This window comes from Oncorhynchus mykiss, chromosome 4, assembly GCF_013265735.2.
Source record: "Oncorhynchus mykiss isolate Arlee chromosome 4, USDA_OmykA_1.1, whole genome shotgun sequence".
In the NCBI taxonomy this organism is placed as follows: Eukaryota; Metazoa; Chordata; class Actinopteri; order Salmoniformes; family Salmonidae; genus Oncorhynchus; species Oncorhynchus mykiss.
Window position 1 is genome coordinate 1,585,578 of NC_048568.1, and position 24,042 is coordinate 1,609,619.

General features: G+C 43.2%; 1 protein-coding gene across 5 annotated transcripts in view; it reads left to right on the forward strand.

Annotated features, from left to right (window-relative positions):
• ttll7 (tubulin tyrosine ligase-like family, member 7) overlaps positions 1–24,042 on the forward strand; it is a 119,434-nt gene that overhangs the window by 24,851 nt on the left and 70,541 nt on the right. For all 5 annotated transcript variants that reach the window (XR_002473246.2, XR_002473245.2, XM_021599946.2 and 2 more), the window contains exons 5-7: positions 5,405–5,472; positions 5,634–5,792; positions 18,534–18,756. Coding sequence is in view for 3 of the 5 variants with exons in the window: in XM_021599946.2 (XP_021455621.1) it covers positions 5,405–5,472; positions 5,634–5,792; positions 18,534–18,756 (450 nt within the window). In the remaining 2 variants the exon portion in view is untranslated. The remainder of the gene's footprint in view (positions 1–5,404; positions 5,473–5,633; positions 5,793–18,533; positions 18,757–24,042) is intronic.

Consider the following 24,042-nt stretch of genomic DNA (forward strand, 5'->3'; position numbering starts at 1 on the left):
GAGACAACTGAGATATGGATTGTGTATGTCTGCCATTCAGAGGGTGAAAGGGCAAGGCAAAATATTTAAGTGCCTTTGAATGGGGTATGGTAGTAGGTGCCAGACGCACTGGTTTGTGTCAACAACTACAGCGCTGCTGGGTTTTTCCACACAACAGTTTCCTGTATGTATTAAGAATGGTCCACCACCCAAAGGACATCCAGCCAACTTGACACTACTGTGGGAAGCATTGGAGTCAACATGGGCCAGCATCCCTGTGGAACGCTTTCGATACCTTGTAGAATCCATGCCCTGACGAATTGAGGCTGTTCTGAGGAAAAAGGGGCGGGGGGAGGTAGGGCTGGGCAATATGGCCTATCTACATTTTTGGACAATTCACAATATATATCTCGATTTCTCTTGTTTTTCTCTAAAGACCAAGACATAATTCTTAATTGAATTTTCTTTATTAAAAAAACTAAATATACAAGGCCTCAAGGCCTATTTGTGCAAAACAAATGAACAACACTGCTTGCCAGGCTGTCATCATTGTATGCAAATCAAATAAAAAATTAAGAATGAAAACATGTATCCCTAAGAAGAATTTGCACAATAATAAATTAAATATTCTGTCAAACAAAATATCTTCCTTTACTTTGTTCTTCACAAGTTTCTGGCGAGGAACACAAGCCTGTCTAATGACTCTGGCTTGAGGCATGCCCTGTGACATGTCACAATGTTCCCACCTGTGCTAAAGACCCTCTCTGAAGGGGCACTTGTAGCAGAAATGCACAAGTACTTTTTAAGCAAGCTTACTCAGTCTTGGCCTCATGGAGACTCCACCACTCAAGTGGGTCTTTGTCTGGGTCTGTGTCAGGGGACATCATCAAGTAACTTGACAACTCAGTTTTGATGTTGTCCTCCTCTGACTGTGGGCCAGACAGCACTGTCTTCTTGAAGAAGCTTGCAAGTGTTTTCTTGCCCTTCTTAGACACAGGTTCACTTTCTTCTTCTTGGTGCACAGTTGTGCCAGGGTGACGTGTGCTTTCCTCAGCTAGCAGAGACTTCAGCTCCAAAACAGCTCTTTGTTTGATGCTCTCAATCTTGTCATCTGCTTTATATGTTGTCCTGAACCAGGGATCCACCAGCGAGGGTATATCAAGGAGTTCAACTGTGAAAGGATCTTCGTACTTGTTGTTGAGATACTGTAGTGTGGCACTCTTGATTTTCTTTGTGAGCATGCCCTCACCTTCCTCTGGCTACAGGAGGCTGCTGTTGAACAGGTTTAGCACAGGCTTGAGGTATGAGATGCTGACGTAGTTCTCCCCAGACAGCATGTCAGTGAATTCCTGTAGTGGGCCTATGGCTTTGTTCACTGACTCCAACACATCAATATCCTGATAGTTGGGCAGCAGGTGCATGCTTTTCTTCTCTGAGGCCAGGACTCGGGCTATGGCCTTTTCTTGTTCCAGGATTCGTTCTATCATCTTCTGTCTTGATCCCCACCTGGTTGGGGACTCTGTTGAGAGCTGGCGAGTGTGTAGACTGAGCTCAGTCTGTGCTACAGACAAATCTCTCTTCTTCTCCCTCTGTCTATTCTATTGTTTAGGAATGTTTGACCACTAGCTGTTTGAATATGTAATTTATATAATCATTTTGATTGAAAATGTATTAATTTAGTTAATGTTGTTATAATTAAAACAGCCTGTGGTTATTTGCTGTTGGATTGGCAGAATGACACAACTACTAACATATTAGCTGGCCTGAACATAACTTTTTTGTTGCACTTTAATTATCCAATGTCACACTTACCGATGGCGAGTTGAAGTCTGGGTTCAAAGCAGGCGGATCCAGTTGTTCAAGCGCAAATGCTTTTATCATGTTGCTCCCACTGTCAGTTGTCATGCACACCTGTCGGTCTTCGCTCATCAAACGTTCAGTTTGTCTTTTAGCAGATGTTTTGGGAATCGGGCAACTGGAATCGGCATTGCGTAGTCTCATGCATTCCTCCCATTCCCCCACGTGTTTCAGTTGCAGGTGATGGAAGAGGTTAGTTGTCCTGCTGCTTTTTGAAACAATTGTCTTTCGACACGTTTTACACAGGACATTAGTTTGCTGAACATCAGACCTCTTAAACCCGAACGAACCACTTCCATATTACTGAAAAAACATTGCTGCCCTGTTTGAAGATGATAGAGAGCAGTAGAGATACTCTGAATGATCGGCTATGAAAAGCCAACTGACATTTACTCCTGATGTGCTGACCTGTTGCACCCTTGACAACCACTGTGATTATTATTATTTGACCCTGCTGGTCATCTATGAACATTTGAACATCTTGGCCATGTTCTGTTATAATCTCCACCCGGCACAGCCAGAAGAGGACTGGCCACCCCTCATAGCCTGGTTCCTCTCTAGGTTTCTTCCTAGGTTTTGGCCTTTCTAGGGAGTTTTTCCTAGCCACCGTGCTTCTACACCTACATTGCTTGCTGTTTGGGGTTTTAGGCTGGGTTTCTGTACAGCACTTTGTGACATCAGCTGATGTAAGATGGGCTTGATAAATACATTTGATTTGCTGATTTCCTCACGAGAGGCTGAGCTGGCTTCCTCACTTTCCATTTTGGTGGAACTCTTACCGCCGCTACACTGATGCGGCGTGGTTACAATTAGTGAAAGGCTGTCTAGTATGCTAAAACACAGTCGAATATAACGGAAACATTTTTTTATATATCGCCCAGTCCTAGGGAGAGGGTTCAACTCGGTGTAGGTGTTCCTAATGCTTGGTATGCTCAGTGTAGATTGTTAACTTTATTTCTAATTTGGCACACAGAAACTAGAGGCCATGAGTAACTTGGTGAAAAATAATGGTGCCGATTGGCCTATAGGCGGTGCTGTTATAAGCGGTCTCACTAAAACTCTCATCCGCCACCCCGTTTGACCTAGAGACTTGAAACTGTATATGTAGGTGTCTTTTCTCATGCTGATCAGATTTGCCTCAATGACCTATCATGATAGATTTTCCTCCACTGGGAGGACACCACTGAAGAAGCCACTGCTGTCCAAAAAAAAAACATTGCTGCACGTCTGAAGTTCGCTGTGGAACATCCAGCACCTGGACGGTCCACAGCGCTACTGGCAAAATACTCTGTGGACAGATGAAACTACAGTTGAGTTGTTTGGAAGGAACACACAACACTATGTCTGGAGAAAAAAGGCACAGCACACCAACATGACAACCTCATCCAAACTGTAAAGTATGGTGGAGGGAGCATCATGGTTTGGGGCTGCTTTGCTGCCTCAGGGCCTGGACATCTTGCTATCATCGGTGGAAAAATGTATTCCCAAGTTTATCTATATTTTAGGCCATCTGTCTGCCAATTGAATGTCAACAGAAGTTGGGTGATGCAACAGGACAACGACCCAAAACAGAGAAGTAAATCAACAACAGAATGGCTTCAACAGAAGAAAATACACCTTCTGGAGTGGCCCAGTCAGAGTTCTGACCTCAACCCGATTGACCTCAAGAGAGTGGTTGACACCTGACATCACAAGAATATTGCTGAACTGAAACAGTTTTGTAAAGAGGAATGGTCCAAAATTCCTCCTGACCGTTGTGCAGGTCTAATCCGCAACTACAGAAAATGTTTGGTTGAGGTTATTGCTGCCAAAAGAGGGTCAACCAGTTATTAAATCAGGGGTTCACATACTTTTTTTTACCCTGCACTGTGAATGTTTACACGGTGTGTTCAATAAAGACATGACAACTTGTGGTTGTTTGTGTGTTATTCGTTTAAGCACACTGTGTGTGTCTATTGTTGTGACTTAGATGAAGGTCAGGTCAAATTTGATGACCATTTTATGCAGAAATCCAGGTAATTCCAAAGGGTTCACATACTTTTTCTTGCCACTGAACAACATATCTTGTAAAACAATTGTAGTTCCAATCCTTTAAGACCATCATTGGCTTACCTATGAATAAGTGACACCTCACTTGGTCAAGCCCAGGGACCAGCCAGAGTTTCCCCCTGTTGCTTGCATAGTTTTATGACCCTTCAGTGCTGTCTTGTCACACCAGGTGAGAACGGCCACGGTGAGCGCCTCAGCAGCAGCCAGTGTACCATGAGGGGAGCAGGAAGTAGCTTTGATTTTACTTTAACTCGTTTTAACTCGTTTCCTTGGTTCAACCCCCGTGGCCCAGTGCTGCTTACACACTGCTCTGCTTCGGCATCCGAGAAGAGGAGATGGAGGGGAGGTTTGGAGACAAGGCATGTCAGAGTCCCTGCTGTGTCCCCAATTGGGTTGAGGTCGGGTGATTGTGGAGGCCAGGTCATCTCTCTCTCTCTCTCCTCTCTCCTCTCTCCTCTCTCTCTCTCTCTCTCAAATAACTGAGACATCAAGTGTGATGCTCAGTCAAAACAGTAACAAAGGTTTTTCAGAGGTCTTTGTGTTCCTTTGAAAATGGCCCCAACTGCATTTGAGCTCTCACTGCTGTGTAAACTTGACCTCCTCAGCTAGCGCCATGTGCTAGCCATCCATCTTCGGAATCAGCTATTTGATTACCCCGGACAGTAATGATCGATTAAAGCACTGCAGAGTCAAAGGGAATTAGGCATAGCTAAGTGAAGATACAGGAAGTGTAGGTTGGAACAAAACTGGTTGAACATTACTTCTGTAGGGTATATGCTCAACATGTCTCTCTGTGGCAATTGGAAGTATCACTACATACTTTGCATAGCTAGAATGATTCGACTTTCAGATGCAATAGTCTCATAAGCTTACAACAGAAAAAAGGAGAATAAAAGGAATCCCTGAACAAACGGTTTTGATTTTCACTCATGATGCCTCTCACATGCACAGCTTTCAGCCTAATTGTGAGATTTCTTCCAAATCTCAGAGCACCTAATTACATCTGTCTCGTATGTATAATCACGGATTCCTTTCACACACGTGTTCGTGTTTATTTTCTTCATTCCTTCTTTCTCTAGTTCTGTGATTTACTTGGAAAGTTTGCTGTCAAGCTGCAGTTCATACGAGCCTAATTAACGCCCCTGTTCAACCTCATTTGGTCAAAGAATACAGAAAACCCAGGCTTTTTTCTCTCTCCCACATTCAAAGCAATTCATTCATCTGTCACTGCCTACAATTGCCGGAGCTCCGATGCACAACCAATTACCTTACCCCTTGCAGTAAAGATTGATCGTCTTTTTTCGTTTTAAATTAAAAACGATGGGGTAAACCAAATAAAGATTAAGAAACGTCTAACAGTCACCTTTTGTTTTGAGTCCGTAATTGGGCATAAATGTCAGAACATTGTAATCTCACATCAGGGTTTTCTCTTTAATGTTACAATTTTGGGGGTGAAGTTGGAGGTAAACAGCGCAATGGCCTCAAAAACATTATTATGTCTGCATGTCTTTTTCTGTAGAGAATTAACCATTTCCCTGGGATGGGGGAGATTTGCCGGAAAGACTGTTTGGCAAGGAATATGTCAAAGTAAGTGCTTTTCCTGTTCTTTTACACCACTAAGTTGGTTACTAGTTAGTAATTGGCTAAGCATTATACAAACTTTGGGGTTTGTTATATAAACAATTTTACAGTGAAGATATTTATTTATCTTATTGTCCCCACTCCCTTTCTCTTCTCCCCGCACACAGAATGATCAAGAGCCAGCCTCAGGAGTACAGCTTTATTCCCAAAACGTGGATCTTCCCCGCCGAGTACACCCAGTTTCAGAACTACGTGAAGGAGCTGCGGCGGAAACGCAAGCAGAAGACGTTTATCGTCAAGCCTGCCAACGGAGCCATGGGTCACGGGTAGGTCAAGGGTGGAGGGTGAGGATGGATTGTCGGGCCATTACAAGTGTCTGACTGAGAGAAAGATAATAGGGGGGAGATGGCCCTGACATAAGCTTGGAAATAATAACGTGCCAGGGCCTCAATTATGTAATTCAGTCGAAAGAATAAAACGATTCTCACAGCAGGCCTCGTTTACAACTTTCCGTACATAAATCAGTGGATAGCGAGGACGCAGCCGGCGCCCTGGCAAGTCCATTCCCTGAAGGTCCCTGCATGTGATTGTTGAATCACCACAGATCACCACGGAGATCGGGTCTGACTAGAAATAGACCCTGCTGCCCCGGGCTGCTTCTATCTCTCGTTCAGAAGGCAATGGCAGCCAATTTAGGCCAAATGCAGGATCGTTATCACTGGGCACCAAACGCAAGAAGACGGCCTGGAACAAGGTGGGACTGTACCTGGACTTTTCCAATAACAAACGTACCTATTCGTTGTCTGTTGCAAAATGTTTTTAAACAGTTTTCCGTTGCTGCACAAATGATCACGGCGATCACAAAATCCAAAGGGTCTTTCAAGTACTGTATGTTGTGTAAAAAGTATTAGCCAAGTATTATGGCCCACCATTGCAATGATGTAAGACAAGAGTTGGCTACAGCTCAGACAGTATGCATACGAGGCTACCCTTTTTTCTTTTTAAATGGCTGATTCCTTTGGTACGCATTGTTTCCAGCACTATGTAGACAATGTATAGGCTGTTTTTCAGGGTCTGTAGTATTGTAAATGCTTGAAAAGAAGCCTTTTCAGCCTTGTAGTATTCTAAGGGAACTTAGGCTGTATTTTGACTTTGCACCAATAGATGGAGGTATTGAAGTGCGTATAACACTTGCGTGTGTATTGGCCCACACTCATTTCTGTTTGTCCTTGTGGGATATGAGCAATACTTATGGCCCCATGCTACAGTCAGTAAGCCCTTATTTATTAAAAAATAAAAGCTGGCAACGGCTGAATTATTGCAATACATTAAAAAAGTGAAAGATGATGAGATTAGCTCGGCCATTTGGAGGGGGATGCGAGAGATTTAGATTTGAGAAACGCACAGCGTGACGCAGGAAATTAAGTTATATCTTCCCCAGTAATTTATTTTCAGTCTGAGAACTAAATGAAGTTATTGTTTGTGTCTGAACCGAAGCTTGTTAAAAAGTGTTGGGCTTAAACACTAGATCCCCACTGGTGCTAAATTAAACCCAGGTTTTGATTACTTGACATGTGTGCTCATCAATCATGTCCTCTAATCTATAACCGCTCCGGCTACAAATACTTTTTAACCCTGTCCACATCATCTATCTTTCTATCAAAGTTATACCACTGACTTCTCAGATCTTCATCATACTTTAGACCTACTCTGAAGAAAAATATAAACTCAGAATGTGAAGTGTTGGTCCCATGTTTCATGAACTGGAATAAAAGATCCCAGAAATCTTCCATACACACAAAAAGCTTATTTCTCTCACATTTTGTGGACAAATTTGTTTACATCCCTGTTAGTGAGCATTTCTCCTTTGCAAAGATATTCCATCCACCTGACAGGTGCGGCATATCAAGAAGCTGATTAAACAGCATGATCATTACACAGGTGCACCTGGGGACAATAAAAGGCCACTCTAAAGTGTGCAGTTTTGCCACACAACACAATGTCACAGATGCAGTTTTGAGGGAGCGTGCAGTTGGCATGCTGACTGCAGGAATGTCCACCGGAGCTGTTGCTAGAGAATTTTATGTTAATTTCTCTACCGTAACCTGCCTCCAACGTCGTTTTAAAGAATTTGGCAGCACATCCAACCGGCCGTACAACCGCAGACCACGTGTAACCACGTCAGGTCCTGGGCTGTACGGCAACTGCTCCGCCCAAAACCATAAGGCTCTCCAGAGGGTAGTGCGGTCTGCACAACGCATCACCGGGGGAAAACTACCTGCCCTCCAGGACACCTACACCACCTGATGTCACAGGAAGGTCAAAAAGACCATCAAGGACAACAACCACCTGAGCCACTGCCTGTTCACCCTGCTATCATCCAGAAGTTGAGGTCAGTACAGGTGCATCAAAGCAGGGACCGAGAGACTGAAAAACAGCTTCTATCTCAAGGCCATCAGACTGTTGAACATCCATCACTAACATGGAGTGGCTGCTGCCAACATACAGACTCAACTCCAGCTCACTTTAATAATGGAAATCAAGTCTCAAGCCACTCAAGTCTCAATCACCACTTTATTTTAAGAATGTGAAATGTCAGAATTATAGTAGGGAGAAAGATTTATTATTTCAGTTTACGTACACTCAATTAGTATTTGGTAGCATTGCCTTTAAATTGTTTAACTTGGGTCAAACGTTTCAGGTAGCCTTCCACAAGCTTCCCACAATAAGTTGCTGAATTTTGGCCCATTCCTCCTGACAGAGCTGGTGTAACTGAGTCAGGTTTCCTCCTTACTTTCAGTTCTGCCCACAGATTTTCTATAGGATTGAGGTCAGGGATTTGTGATGGCCAGTCCAATACCTTGACTTTGTTGTCTTTAAGCCATTTTACCATAACTTTGGAAGTATGCTTGGGGTCACTGTCCAGTTGGAAGAACCATTTGCAACCAAGCTTTAACTCCCTGACTGATGTCTTGAGATGTTGCTTCAATATATCCACATAATTTTCCTCCTCATGATGCCATCTATTTTGTGAAGTGCACCAGTCCTTCCTGCAGTAAAGCACCCCCACAACATGATGCTGCCACCCCCGTGCTTCATGGTTGGGATGGTGTTCTTCGGCTTGCAAGCCTCCCCCGTTTTCCTCCAAACACAACGATGGTCATTATGGCCAAACAGTACTATTTTTAACTCATCAGACCAGAGGACATTTCTCCAAAAAGTACAATCTTTGTCCTCATGTGCAGTTCTTCCTTGCTGAGCGGCCTTTCAGGTTATATCGATATAGGACTCGTTTTACTGTGGATATAGACACTTTTGTACCTGTTTCCTCCAGCATCTTCACAAGGTCCTTTGCTGTTGTTCTGGGATTGATTTGCACTTTTCGAGCCTAAGTACATTAATCTCTAGGAGACAATACACGTCTCGTTCCTGAGCGGTATGACGGCTGCGTGGTCCCATGGTGTTCATACTTACATACTATTGTTTGTACAGATGAACGTGGTACCTTCAGGCGTTTGGAAATTGCTCCCAGGAATGAACCAGACTTCTGATTTCTTTTGATTTTTCCCATGATGTCAAGCAGAGAGGCACTATGTTTGAAGGTAGGCCTTGAAATACATCTACAGGTACACCTCCAATTGACTCAAATTATGTCAATTAGCCTATCAGAAGCTTCTAAAGCCATGACATAATTTTGTGGAATTTTCCAAGCTGTTTAAAGGCGCATTTAGTGTATGTAAACTTCTGACCCACTGGAATTGTGATACAGCGAATTATAAGTGAAATAATCTGTCTGTAAACAATTGTTGGAAAAATAACTTGTCATGCACAAAGTAAGATGTCCTAACCGACTTGCCAGAACTATAGTTTGTTATCAAGAAATTTGTGGAGTGGTTGAAAAACTAGTTTTAATGACTCCAACCTAAGTCTATGTAAACTTCCGACTTCAACTGTATATACTGTACTCTATACCACCTACTGCATCTTGCCTATGCCACACAGCCATCGTTCACCCATATATTTATATATATATTTATATGTTCATATTCTTTTTCATCCCTTTACACTTGTGTGTATAAGGTAGTTGTTGTGAAATTGTTAGATTACTTGTTAGATATTACTGCACTGTCGGAACTAGAAGCGCAAACATCAGCTAACCATGTGTATGTGACCAAAAATGTTTCATTTGATATGACCTCCACATCCGGCTTCTTCACCTGCGGGATCGTCTGAGACCAACCACCTCGACAGCTGATTTAACTGAGTAGTATTTCTGTGTGTAATTTGTATTTGTATTTATTAGGGATCCCCATTAGTTCCTGCCAAGGTAGCAGCTACTCTTCCTGGGGTCCAGCAACATTAAGGCAGTTATGCATTTTAAAAACACTACACAACATTCATAACAGATTTCACAACATATTCGGTGTGTGCCCTCAGGCCCCTACTCTATCACATATCTACAACACTAAATCCATCTGTACATGTGTTTGGAATGCGTATGTTATCATTTGTATGCGTGTGTCTATGTTTGTTGCTTCACAGTCCCCGCGGTTCCATAAGGTGTATTTTAATCTGTTTTTAAATGTCATTTTCCTTCTGACATGAGTTACTTGATGTGGAATAGAGTTCCATGTAGCCATGGCTCTATGTAGTTCTGTGCCCTCCCATAGTCTGTTCTTGTCAGAAGGTGGGTGTAGCTGGTGCATGAAGTCAGGCGCAGGAGAGCAGAATGGGTGAGCAACTTACTTTACTAAAAATAAAGTCACACGGTAAACATACACTTGACCAACAATAAACGGTAATCAATTACGCACAGGTGTAAACAGCACCCGTCGAAAACCAGCCATAACGTACCGAATGAACATAGAAACAATCACGCACAAAAAAATGGTGGAAACAGAGGGTTAAATACATGAACATATAATGGGGGAATGAAACCAGGTGTGTATAAAACAAAGACAACATAAATGGAAAATGAAAGGTGACGTCGAAACAACAAACAAGGAGAGGGACCGACATCGCGGAAGTCGTGACCGTTCTGGACTTGGGGACTGTGAAGAAGAGACCTAGTGGCATGTCTTGTGGGGTATGTGTGTCCAAGCTGAGTGCCAGTAGTTCAATCAGACAGCTCGGTGCATTCAACATGTCAGTACCTCTCACAAATACAAGTAATGATGAAGTCAATCTCTCCTCCACTTTGTGCCAAGCGAGATTGCGAGATTGACATGCATGTCTCTGTGTACATCCAAGGGCCAGCTGTGCTGCCATGTGCAGCCATTTTCCTAAGTCCCTCTGAACAAAGTCCAGGTGCGACAAAACTAGGGCCTGTAGGACCTGCCTTGTTGATAGTTGTCACGAACGTCGTCAGGGAAATGACAGGACCAAGGTGCAGTGTCGTGAGCGTACAATTTCTTTTAATGTTATAAATGTTGCCAACAAAACAAGAAACAACAAAAGTAAAGCTGACTAGGGCTACACAGTCCACTAACACAGACAACTACCCACAAAATACAAAGGAAAAAAGGCTGCCTAAGTATGATTCCCAATCAGAGACAGCGATAGACAGCTGTCCCTGATTGAGAACCATACCCGGCCAAAACATAGAAACAGAAAACATAGAAATAAAGAAACTAGAATGCCCACCCTAGTCACACCCTGGCCTAGAAAAAAGCCTCTCTATAGCCAGGGCGTGACAGTACCACCCCCCCCCAAAGGTGCGGACTCCGGCCGCAAAACTTGACTTTAAAGGGGAGCATCCCTTACGGCGGCGGCTCTGGTGCGGGACGTAGACCCCCCTCCACCTCTGGCTCCCCCCACTTTACTGGCGCCTCTGGTGTGGGGACCCTCGTCGCCAACCCCGGACTGGGGACACTCGTTGCGGGCCCCAGACTGGGGACCGTCGTTGCGGGCCCCGGACTGGGGACCCTCGTTGTGGACTGGCCCGTGGAGCAGGCACAGGACTCACCAGGCTGGGGAGACCTACTGGAGGCCTGGTCCTTGGAGGAGGCACAGGACGAACCGGGCTGTGGGGGCGCACTGGAGACCTGGGGCGTATCCTTGGCACCACTCTTCCAGGCTGAATGCCCACTTTAGCCTGGCACCTCCAGAGCGCAGGCACAGGTCGAACCGGGCTGTGGGGGAGCACTGGAGATCTGTTGCTTAGACCTTGCACCACGCCTCTTGGCTGAATGCCCACTTTGGCCCGACACGTGCGGAGCGCAGAGCCGACGCAGGACTCACCGGGCTGTGGAGGCGCACTGGAGGTCTGGAGCATAGAGCTGGCACAAGACGTGCAGGGCTGGGGAGGCGCACAGGAGGCCTGTTGCGTGGGGCTGGCACAGTCTTAACCAGACGGCTAGCACGCACCTCAGGACGAGTATGGAGAGCTGACTCAGGTGACATTAAACTGAGGACATGCTCCGTAGGGCGAATGTCGTGCCTCATGCACCAACACAATAGCTCTCTCCTAACTCTCCCCTCCAATCACCCCATCAACTCCTTAACTGTCTCTGCTTCACTCCCTTCACTCCCCTTCACTCCCTTTCACCTTCTCCCCGACTGGCTCTGGTTCCAACCTCAGCTCCGCCGACCGTCCCGTTTGCTCCCCCCAAACATTTTTTGTGGCTGCCTCTCCTGGACACGCTGCTTGGTCCTTTGGTGGTGGGTAGTTCTGTCACGAACATCGTCAGGGAAATGACCGGATCAAGGTGCAGCGTACATTTTCTTTTAATGTTAGAAATGTCGCCAACAAAACAAGAAACAACAAAAATGAACGTGAATCTGACTAGGGCTATACAGGCCACTAACACAGACTACCCACAAAATACAAAGGAAAAAAGGCTGCCTAAGTATGATTCCCAATTAGAGACAACAATAGACCATACCTGGCCAAAACATAGAAACAGAAAACATAGAAATAAAGAAACTAGAATGCCCACCCTAGTCACACCCTGGCCTGCCCAAAATAGAGAATAAAAGCATCTCTATGGCCAGGGCGTGACAATAGTACTGTTAAGAATGCAGAGCAGCACTTTATTATAGACAGACTTCTCCCCATGCTACTGTTGTATCAACATGTTTTGTAATAAAGCCCTTTTGTGGGGAAAAACTAATTCTGATTGGTTTGGCCTGGCTCCCCAGTGGGTGCGTCCCTGCCCAGTCATGTGAAATCCATAGATTAGAGCCTAATAACATTTTTTCAATTGACTGATTTCCCTTACTGTACATGGAGGATTTATAAATCCAGGCACATTTAACAGTTAGGCTGTTAATTGTCTAAATGTATTAAGACTATAGTTATGGCAAGGGCTGTTTTCTCGTCTCCTAACTCAACTGCTGCCTCCAACCCATTGTTCTCAACACCTATATGCTGGGTAACTTTGCTATTATGCACATACTGTATCTACATTGTCGAGGAAAAGGCGCCAATTCAACAGCACACTGATGTTTCAGAACCGCGGACAGCGACCTCTATACAATGCAGGAGAAAGTACATTTGTTATAAAATAATATGGTTTTTATTAGTGTTACCATTTTTCTTATGTAATAACCATATCCAATTTCAGTAGCACATGTCTTAGGGTGGTGGACTGTGCCACACCCACGGCCTTCACAATGGATTAGTCCACTCAGCCAGGTGAGAATCAGGCAGGTGTCTTGTACACCATGAAACTGAAAAAATATATACTGTGTGTATATATACAGTACCAGTCAAAAGTTTGGACACACCTACTCAATCCAGGGTTTTTCTTAATTTTGTATTATTTTCTACATTGTAGAAAAATAGTGAAGACATCAAAGCTAGGAAATAACACATATGGAATCATGTACTAACCAAAAAAAGGAGTGTTAAACCAATCAAAATATATTTTATATTTGAGATTCTTCAAAGTAGCCACCCTTTGCCTTGATGACAGCTTTGCACACTCTTGGCATTCTCTCAAACATCTTCATGAGGAAGTCACCTGGAATGCATTTGAATTAACAGGTGTGCCTTGTTAAAAGTTAATTTGTGTAATTTCTTTCCTTCTTAATGTGTTTGAGCCAATCAGTTGTGTTGTGACAAGGTAGGGGTGGTATACAGAAGATAGTCCTATTTGGTAAAATACCAAGTCCATATTATGGCAAGAACAGCTCAAATAAGCAAAGAGAAACGACAGTCCATCATTACTTTACAACACGAAGGATAATCAATCAGGAAAATTTCAAGAACTTTGAAAGTTTCTTCAAGTGCAGTAGCAAAAACCACAAAGCGCTATGATGAAACTGGCTCTCATGAGGACCGCCACAGGAAAGGAAGACCCAGAGTTACCTCTGCTGCAGAGGATAAGTTTATTAGTGTTACTTTTCGCATCTCAACATCAACTGTTCAGAGGAGACTGCGTGAATCAGGCCTTCATGGTTGAATTGCTGCAAAGAAACCACTACTAAAGGACACCAATAAGAAGAGGAGACTTGCTTGTGCCAAGAAACACGAGCAATGGACATTAGACCGGTGGAAATCTGTCCTTTTGGTATGATGAGATTTTTGGTTCCAACCACCGTGTCTTTGTGAAACGCAGAGTAGGTAAATGGATGATCTCCGCATGTGTAGTTTCCACTGTAAAGCATGGAGGTGTCATTCTGTGGGGGTGCTTTGCTGGTGACACTGTTTGTGATTTTATTTAGAATTCAAGGCACACTTAACCAGCATGGCTTCCACAACATTCTGCAGCAATACGCCGTCCCATCTGGTTAGCACTTAGTCCCACAATCATTTGTTTTTCAACAGGACAATGACCCAACACACCTCCAGGCTGTGTAAGGGCTATTTGACCAAGAAGGAGATTGATGGAGTGCTGCATCAGTTGACCTGGCCTCCACAATCACCCGACCTCAACCCAATTGAGATGGTTTGGGATGAGTTGGACCACAGAGTGAAGGAAAAGCAGCCAACAAGTGCTCAGTATATGTGGGAACTCCTTCAAGACTGTTGGAAAAGCATTCCAGGTGAAGCTGGTTGAGGAAATGCCAAGAGTGTTCAAAGCTGTCATCAAGGCAAAGTGTGGCTACTTCAAAGAATCTGAAATATAAAATATATTTGGATTTTTTTAATACTTCTTTGGTTACTACATGATTCCATATGTGTTATTGCATAGTTTTGATGCTTCACTATATTCTACAATGTAGAAAATAGTAAAAATAAAGAAAAACCCTGGAATGAGTAGGTGTGCCCAAACTTTTGACTGGTACTGTATGAACTGCTCGTCTAAAGAAATGTTAGACGACCAACAGCCTGTCGACCAAACAATCGACCAGTTTACTAAATGGGTTCAGCCCTAGCCTGTACCATACCTCTATTCCATTGGATGTGATCAGGACAACATTAGGAAACCTTGTAAAAACATGGATTCTGTCATGCCCTGACCTTAGATTTTTGTATGTCTCTATTTTGGTTTGGTCAGGGTGTGATTTGGGTGGGCATTCTATGTTCTTTTTTCTATGTTTTTGTATTTCTTTGTTTTGGCCGGGTATGGTTCTCAATCAGGGACAGCTGTCTATCGTTGTCTCTGATTGGGAACCACATGCTTAGGTAACTTTTTCCCACATGGTTTTTGTGGGTAGTTCATTTCTGTTTAGTGTTTTGCACCTTACAGGACTACTTCGGTTATTCTCTTCTCTTGTTATTTTTGTTATAGTGTTCCGTTAAAATAAAAAGCATGAACACTTTTACCACGCTGCGCTTTGGTCCGATGATTCCTCTTCCTCATCTTCAGACGACGAAAACCGTTACACTTTCCTAATTTTCCTGTTGTGGCTTAGTGCCTCCATACTTCCCTACAAGGTCCTACAGCCTCCATCCAGGCCAAAGCTTCTGTCTACCCAGAAAATCGTTTTACTTTGTAGTTTATGTGAAAATACCAACTTTTCAAATACTCAAGGTAGTTGAATTTAGAGTTTCAACTAAAGGTTATTATTTTATATGAATTTCAAGTACAGGTCTCAGAAAAACAAATAATATTACAAAATATTTTAAATACCTCTCAGAAAACAAAATAATATTTGAAGGTATTTGAAAATATGCAAGTTAGTTAAAAACAAAACAAATACTTATTGATGGCTGCCAAATATTTGCTGAACAACCAAAAACCACAACAATTATTAGTCTAAATATATGATCATGAACACACAGTTTGGAGGGCTATCATAAATTATGTCTATCTTGCTGCTGGTGAGTCTCTGATCCACCTCTACGCAGACGACACCATTCTGTATACTTCTGGCCCTTCTTTGGACACTGTGTTAACAACCCTCCAGACGAGCTTCAATGCCATACAACTCTCCTTCCGTGGCCTCCAACTGTTCTTAAATACAAGTAAAACCAAATGCATGCTCTTCAACCGATCGCTGCCTGCACCTGCCCACCCGTCCAGCATCACTACTCTGGACGGTTCTGACTTAGAATATGTGGACAACTTCAAATACCTAGGTGTCTGGTTACTGTAAACTCTCCTTCCAGACTCACATCAAACATCTCCAATCCAAAATGAAATCTAGAATTGGCTTCCTATTTCACAACAAAGCATCCTTCACTCATGTTGCCAAACATACCCTTGTAAAACTGACCATCCTACCGATCCTCGACTTCGGCGATGTAATTTACAAAATAGCCTTCAATACCCTACTCAATAAATTGGATGCAGTCTATCACAGTGCCATCCGTTTTGTCACCAAAGCCCCATATATTACCCACCACTGCGACCTGTACGCTCTCGTTGGCTGGCCCTCGCTTCATACTCGTCGCCAAACCCACTGGCTCCAGGTCATCTACAAGACCCTGCTAGGTAAAGTCCCCCCGTATCTCAGCTCGCTGGTCACCATAGCATCTCCCACCTGTAGCACGCGCTCCAGCAGGTATATCTCTCTGGTCACCCCCAAAAATAAATTATTCCTTTGGCCGCCTCTCCTTCCAGTTCTCTGCGGCCAATGACTGAAACTTAACTACAAAAATCTCAAACTGGAAACACTTATCTCCCTCACTAGCTTTAAGCACCAACTGTCAGAGCAGGTCACATATTACTATACCTGTACATAGCCCATCTACAATTTAGCCCAAACAACTACCTCTTCCCCTACTGTATTTATTTATTTTGCTCCTTTGCACCCCATTATTTATATTTTTGTATCGCACATTCTTCCACTGCAAATCTACCATTCCAGTATTTTTCTTGCTATATTGTATTTACTTCGCCACCATGGCCTTTTTTTTTTATTTTTACCTCCCTTATCTCATTTGCTTACATTGTATATAGACTTATTTTTCTACTGTATTATTGACTGTATGTTTGTTTTACTCCATGTGTAACTCTGAGTTGTTGTATGTGTCGAACTGCTTTGCTTTATCTTGGCCAGGTCGCAATTGTAAATGAGAACTTGTTCTCAACTTGCCTACCTGGTTAAATAAAGGTGAAATAAAATAAGTATATGAATCTTAATATTTAGTCTAGAATTAAATACCTGAGTCTTGTGGAATCATCTCAACATTAGAGTAGACCACTTTTGCCGTTTAAAAATGAGATATTTTCATATATTGAGAAAAGGTCATTTAGTAACACTTGGCATCAAGTTCTTATACAGGTGTAGCAACTTTGTGATTACTACAATAGTAACATTGTTGTTACATAGGACTTTGGAATTGCTTTATGATTGCATAACAATACATACAAGTCACTGTTCCTCTGATGTACAGTAGTTGCTAAAACTCAGCTCATTGCTATGCAATTAAAATGCAATTACCAAAGTTATTTAACAGCATGCTAATAAAATGTTCCAAAAGTAATTAAAGTGTTATTACACAGGGACAAGGCCGGTTCATGTTAATTGCTACTAAGAATGCTAACAGTAACAACATTTGTCTATTAAGTGTGGAAAGGAAACAAAATATCAACAAAAAAACTGCATTCTTGAATGAACTACAGCCAAGGTAGATGGAAAATCATGTTTGTTTGTATACTGAGTAAACTATCTCTTTAAAGATGGTATAGGCTGTGTTTGAAACAAGATGGGCAAAGAGGTTAAAAGTTGTTTTTGCTAAGCTTCCATCTTTCTGTTTGCAATGTTTGGAAATGGCTTTTAATTGCTCTGCAGTATTTTCAGGTGTCATAATATCAATTGCAGCTTTCAACCTTTTCAGTGGCATGTTGAAAGAGTCATACAGTAGTTGAGCATCACTCCTTATTTATAGGTATCAGTACAAAATATAATTGGTTTGACTTGATTATCTACACCAGGGGCAATGGACATCCAGGAGAATGGACATTTACAAAATGTTAAGATATAAATGTATCATGTAGATCAAATATGATCTAATGTCAGATAGATTTGAATAGTATAGGAAACAATGTTATACTTTCCACAAAGCATATTTAAAAGTATATTTATCCAATGTCTGGTCTACTCCCATGAAACAAAAATGGGGGGATGCACCAGTATGTAACCAATTTAGCTCTGAGTGATGGTGATATGTTTTAGCCTGGACCAAGTTTTCTTAAGGGTGGCTGTTTGGAAAACACCCTCACCCCCACTCAATGGCCACAAGTCAGGCTAACTGGGGGGAACTGCAGCCTGCATACTATAATCCCTGAGTGCCAGTGACAAGAGACCAAAGCAAATAAATGAAAGTAGAGGTTGAAATGGACAAGCATTTCCTTTTCTATTAACCTGTACATAATCAGAGGCCATGGAACAGCATTTGATGTCGTTTACTGCTCCCAAGGATGGAGTTTGTAGCTTTTGGACTGTTTGCTTTGACCAAAAATGTAAATCTTTACAATCCACTCCAGATGCTGCACTAGTGCTCATACAGGCTTCCATTTAAGTTATTCGTAGGACTTTATGTGTTTGTATATTTGTGTAGAGCACTTGTAAACCGGAGCATTAGTGAGAGAGATTTGGCCTTACCTTTTCTTTGTCCTCATTCATATAGAGTATATTTTCTGTTTCCAAATTCTCAATACACTTGAGGATTTGAAGCTACATCAATAAAAGTAGTGGGAGACAAAGTCCTTATGTTGTTGTTCTTCTGTCAGGATCTCCTTGATACGAAACTGTGAGAAGCTACCGGCTCAAGCTCAAGACCACTTCATAGTGCAGGAGTACCTAGACAAACCGTTCTTAATGGAGGGCTACAAGTTTGACCTCAGGATCTACATCCTTGTAACGTCCTGTGACCCTCTACGCATCTTCCTCTACAATGACGGCCTCGTAAGGATGGGCACAGAGAAATACCACACGCCCAACGAGGCCAACCTGGTGAGTGTGAAATACACACACAGGGATGCACATACACACAGGCACATACATACACACACACTTACGGAAATACACACACACTATAAAGGGCATATGGTGCCATTATCCGATGCAGCCCATGACTGCCAGCCTGTTACTGTATCAGGGAATAGAGTGACCATGGTATTACTGCCATGTAGGCAGGGATATCTTGTCTTCTTGTTTGAGATGCTGCCCATCTACAAATGGCATTGGTCTTAGTACCAAAGTTTTTTTTGTCAATATACTTTTATAATTGGCTTTATGAACAAAACATACAAAGAGACAAAAGACAAGGACATACTGTATTTGTATCAATATGCAGGGTTAATTAAGCAATTAAAAGCAAAAGGAGTGAGTAAGAACGACAGCAATGTAGCACACATTTTGTTAACTCTGACCTGGGCCCGTATGGGTCAATATTTAGGATCAGTTTGGCATTTTAGATCACAATTTTATTTATTTTTTAATTTTTTTTATTTCACCTTTATTTAACCAGGTAGGCAAGTTGAGAACAAGTTCTCATTTACAATTGCGACCTGGCCAAGATAAAGCAAAGCAGTTCGACACATACAACAACTCAGAGTTACACATGGAGTAAAACAAACATACAGTCAATAATACAGTTAAAACAAGTCTATATACGATGTGATCAAATGAGGTGAGAAGGGAGGTAAAGGCAAAAAAGGCCATGGTGGCAAAGTAAATACAATATAGCAAGTACAACACTGGAATGGTAGATTTGCAATGGAAGAATGTGTAAAGTAGAAATAAAAATAATGGGGTGCAAAGGAGCAAAATAAATAAATAAATTAAATACAGTAGGGAAAGAGGTAGTTGTTTGGGCTACATTTTAGGTGGGCTATGTACAGGTGCAGTAATCTGTGAGCTGCTCTGACAGTTGGTGCTTAAAGCTAGTGAGGGAGATAAGTGTTTCCAGTTTCAGAGATTTTTGTAGTTCGTTCCAGTCATTGGCAGCAGAGAACTGGAAAGAAAGAATTGGTCTTGGGGGTGACTAGAGAGATATACCTGCTGGAGCGTGTGCTACAGGTGGGAGATGCTATGGTGACCAGCGATCTGAGATAAGGGGGGACTTTACCTAGCAGGGTCTTGTAGATGACATGGAGCCAGTGGGTTTGGCGACGAGTATGAAGCGAGGGCCAGCCAACGAGAGCGTACAGGTCGCAATGGTGGGTAGTATATGGGGCTTTGGTGACAAAACGGATTGCACTGTGATAGACTGCATCCAATTTGTTGAGTAGGGTATTGGAGGCTATTTTGTAAATGACATCGCCAAAGTCGAGGATTGATAGGATGGTCAGTTTTACAAGGGTATGTTTGGCAGCATGAGTGAAGGATGCTTTGTTGTGAAGTAGGAAGCCAATTCTACATTTAACTTTGGATTGCAGATGTTTGATATGGGTCTGGAAGGAGAGTTTACAGTCTAACCAGACACCTAAGTATTTGTAGTTGTCCACGTATTCTAAGTTAGAGCCGTCCAGAGTAGTGATGTTGGACAGGCGGGTAGGTGCAGGTAGCGATCGGTTGAAGAGCATGCATTTAGTTTTACTTGTATTTAAGAGCAATTGGAGGCCACGGAAGGAGAGTTGTAGCATTGAAGCTTGCCTGGAGGGTTGTTAACACAGCGTCCAAAGAAGGGCCAGAAGTATACAGAATGGTGTCGTCTGCGTAGAGGTGGATCAGAGACTCACCAGCAGCAAGAGCGACCTCATTGATGTATACAGAGAAGAGAGTCGGTCCAAGAATTGAACCCTGTGGCACCCCCATAGAGACTGCCAGAGGTCCAGACAGCAGACCCTCCGATTTGACACACTGAACTCTATCAGAGAAGTAGTTGGTGAACCAGGCGAGGCAATCATTTGAGAAACCAAGGCTGTCGAGTCTGCCGATGAGGATGTGGTGATTGACAGAGTCGAAAGCCTTGGCCAGATCAATGAATACGGCTGCACAGTAATGTTTCTTATCGATGGCGGTTAAGATATCGTTTAGGACCTTGAGCGTGGCTGAGGTGCACCCATGACCAGCTCTGAAACCAGATTGCATAGCAGAGAATGTATGGTGAGATTTGAAATGGTCGGTAATCTGTTTGTTGACTTGGCTTTCGAAGACCTTAGAAAGGCATGATAGGATAGATATAGGTCTGTAGCAGTTTGGGTCAAGAGTGTCCCCCCCTTTGAAGAGGGGGATGACCGCAGCTGCTTTCCAATCTTTGGGAATCTCAGACGACACGAAAGAGAGGTTGAACAGGCTAGTAATAGGGGTGGCAACAATTTCGGCAGATAATTTTAGAAAGAAAGGGTCCAGATTTTGTAGGGGTCCAGATTTTGCAGCTCTTTCAGAACATCAGCTGAACGGATTTGGGAGAAGGAGAAATGGGGAAGGCTTGGGCGAGTTGCTGTTGGGGGTGCAGTGCTGTTGACCGGGGTAGGAGTAGCCAGGTGGAAAGCATGGCCAGCCGTAGAAAATGCTTATTGAAATTCTCTATTATGGTGGATTTATCAGTGGTGAAAGTGTTTCCTATCGTCAGCGCAGTGGGCAGCTGGGAGGAGGTGTTCTTATTCTCCATGGACTTTACAGTGTCCCATAACTTTTTTGAGTTAGTGTTGCAGGAAGCAAATTTCTGCTTGAAAAAGCTAGCCTTGGCTTTTCTAACTGCCTGTGTATAATGGTTTCTAGCTTCCCTGAACAGCTGCATATCACGGGGGCTGTTCGATGCTAATGCAGAACGCCATAGGATGTTTTTGTGTTGGTTAAGGGCAGTCAGGTCTGGGGAGAACCAAGGGCTATATCTGTTCCTGGTTCTAAATTTCTTGAATGGGGCGTGTTTATTTAAGATGGTTAGGAAGGCATTTTTTTACAAATATCCTGGCATCCTCTACTGACGGGATGAGATCAATATCCTTCCAGGATACCCCGGCCAGGTCGATTAAAAAGGCCTGCTCGCTGAAGTGTTTCAGGGAGCGTTTGACAGTGATGAGTGGAGGTCGTTTGACCGCTGACCCATTACGGATGCAGGCAATGAGGCAGTGATCGCTGAGATCTTGGTTGAAGACAGCAGAGGTGTATTTAGAGGGCAAGTTGGTTAGGATGATATCTATGAGGGTGCCCGTGTTTAAGGCTTTGGGGAGGTACCTGGTAGGTTCATTGATAATTTGTGTGAGATTGAGGGCATCAAGTTTAGATTGTAGGATGGCTGGGGTGTTGAGCATGTTCCAGTTTAGGTCACCTAGCAGCACGAGCTCTGAAGATAGATGGGGGGCAATCAGTTCACATATGGTGTCCAGAGCACAGCTGGGGGCAGAGGGTGGTCTATAGCAGGCGGCAACGGTGAGAGACTTGTTTTTAGAGAGGTGGATTTTTTTAAGTAGAAGTTCAAATTGTTTGGGTACAGACCTGGATAGTAGGACAGAACTCTGCAGGCTATCTTTGCAGTAGATTGCAACACCGCCCCCTTTGGCAGTTCTATCTTGTCTGAAAATGTTGTAGTTTGGAATTAAAATGTCAGAATTTTTGGTGGTCTTCCTAAGCCAGGATTCAGACACAGCTAGAACATCCGGGTTGGCAGAGTGTGCTAAAGCAGTAAATAGAACAAACTTAGGGAGGAGGCTTCTAATGTTAACATGCATGAAACCAAGGCTATTACGGTTACAGAAGTCGTCAAAAGAGAGCGCCTGGGGAATAGGAGTGGAGCTAGGCACTGCAGGGCCTGGATTCACCTCTACATCGCCAGAGGAACATAGGAGGAGTAGAATAAGGGTGCGGCTAAAAGCAATAAGAATTGGTCGTCTAGAACGTCTGGAACAGAGAGTAAAAAGAGGTTTCTGGGGGCGATAAAATGGCATCAAGGTATAATGTACAGACAAAGGTATGGCAGGATGTGAATACAGTGGAGGTAAACCTAGGTATTGAGTGATGAAGAGAGAGGTATTGTCTCTAGGAACATCATTGAAACCAGGAGATGTCATTGCATGTGTGGGTGGTGGAACTAATAGGTTGGATAAGGTATAGTGAGCAGGACTAGGGGCTCTACAGTGAAATAAGCCAATAAACACTAACCAGAACAGCAATTGACAAGGCATATTGACATTAATGAGAGGCATGCTTAGTCGAGTGATCAAAAGGGTCCGGTGAGTGGAGAGGTTGGTTGGGGGTCACGGCGATTTAGACAGCTAGCCAGGCCATCGGTAGCAAGCTAGCATAGGATGGAGGTCTGTTATTAGCCACCTCTTGCGTTCCGTCAGTAGATTAGTGGGGTTCCGTGTGGTAGAGGGGATTAATCCAAATCACACAACAACAAAAATAAAAACAATAGATATAGTTATAGAGGCCCAAGAAGAAAACATAAATAATAATAATAAAAATAAATAAAATGTCCGATTGTCTATTCAGATAGCAGCCGAAAAGACAGCTAACGGTAAGCAGGCCGCAGATGGGTGTTCAGGTAACGTCGCGACGGAGGAGCCAGCTGGATAACTCCTTCGGGTAGATAACGTCGGCAGTCCAGTTGTGAAGGCCCGGTGGGGCTCCGCGTAGGCAGTAAAACGGGTCCGGATAGGTGACTGCAGCCCGGGAGTGATTGATGGAACTCAGGAGTGATTTACGGAGCTGGCTAGCTCCGGAATAATTGACGTATGCTCCGGAATCGACGAAAGCCGATAATCACACGGATAGCAGCTAGCTAGCTGTGAGATCCAGGTATGAATGTCCAGAGTTAGCGGTTGAAATCCAGGGACATGGAGAGAAAAATTGGTCCGGTATGTTCCGTTCCGAGCCACGCTGCGCTACGCTGTACAAAACTGGCAATAGATTTTCGAGCTAAAGGATAGCTGATGACCACAAACCGTGGTTAGCTGAATACTAACGATTTGCCAGTAAAGAAGCTAACTAGCTTCTGAACTAGCTTCTGAACTACCTTCTGATTAGCTTCTGGATTAGCTTCTGGGCTAGCTCCTGGCTAGCTTCTGGCTAGTTTCTGGCTAGCTTCTTGGAGGATTACAGATTTGAGGTAAATAATACTTTTTTATAAATATAAATTGGTGAGGCGGGTTACAAGAGAGTGTTTTGAAGATGAGTTGATGGAAAATTGTAAAAAAATGTATGTGAAAAAAAGTTGTAAATATATATATATATATATATACGGGACACGACAAGACGAGGACAAAAGACGTCTGAACTGCTATGCCATTTTGGAGAATCACAATGAAGTCACAATGAATATGATTTAGATGGACAGAGGGGATCTGATCC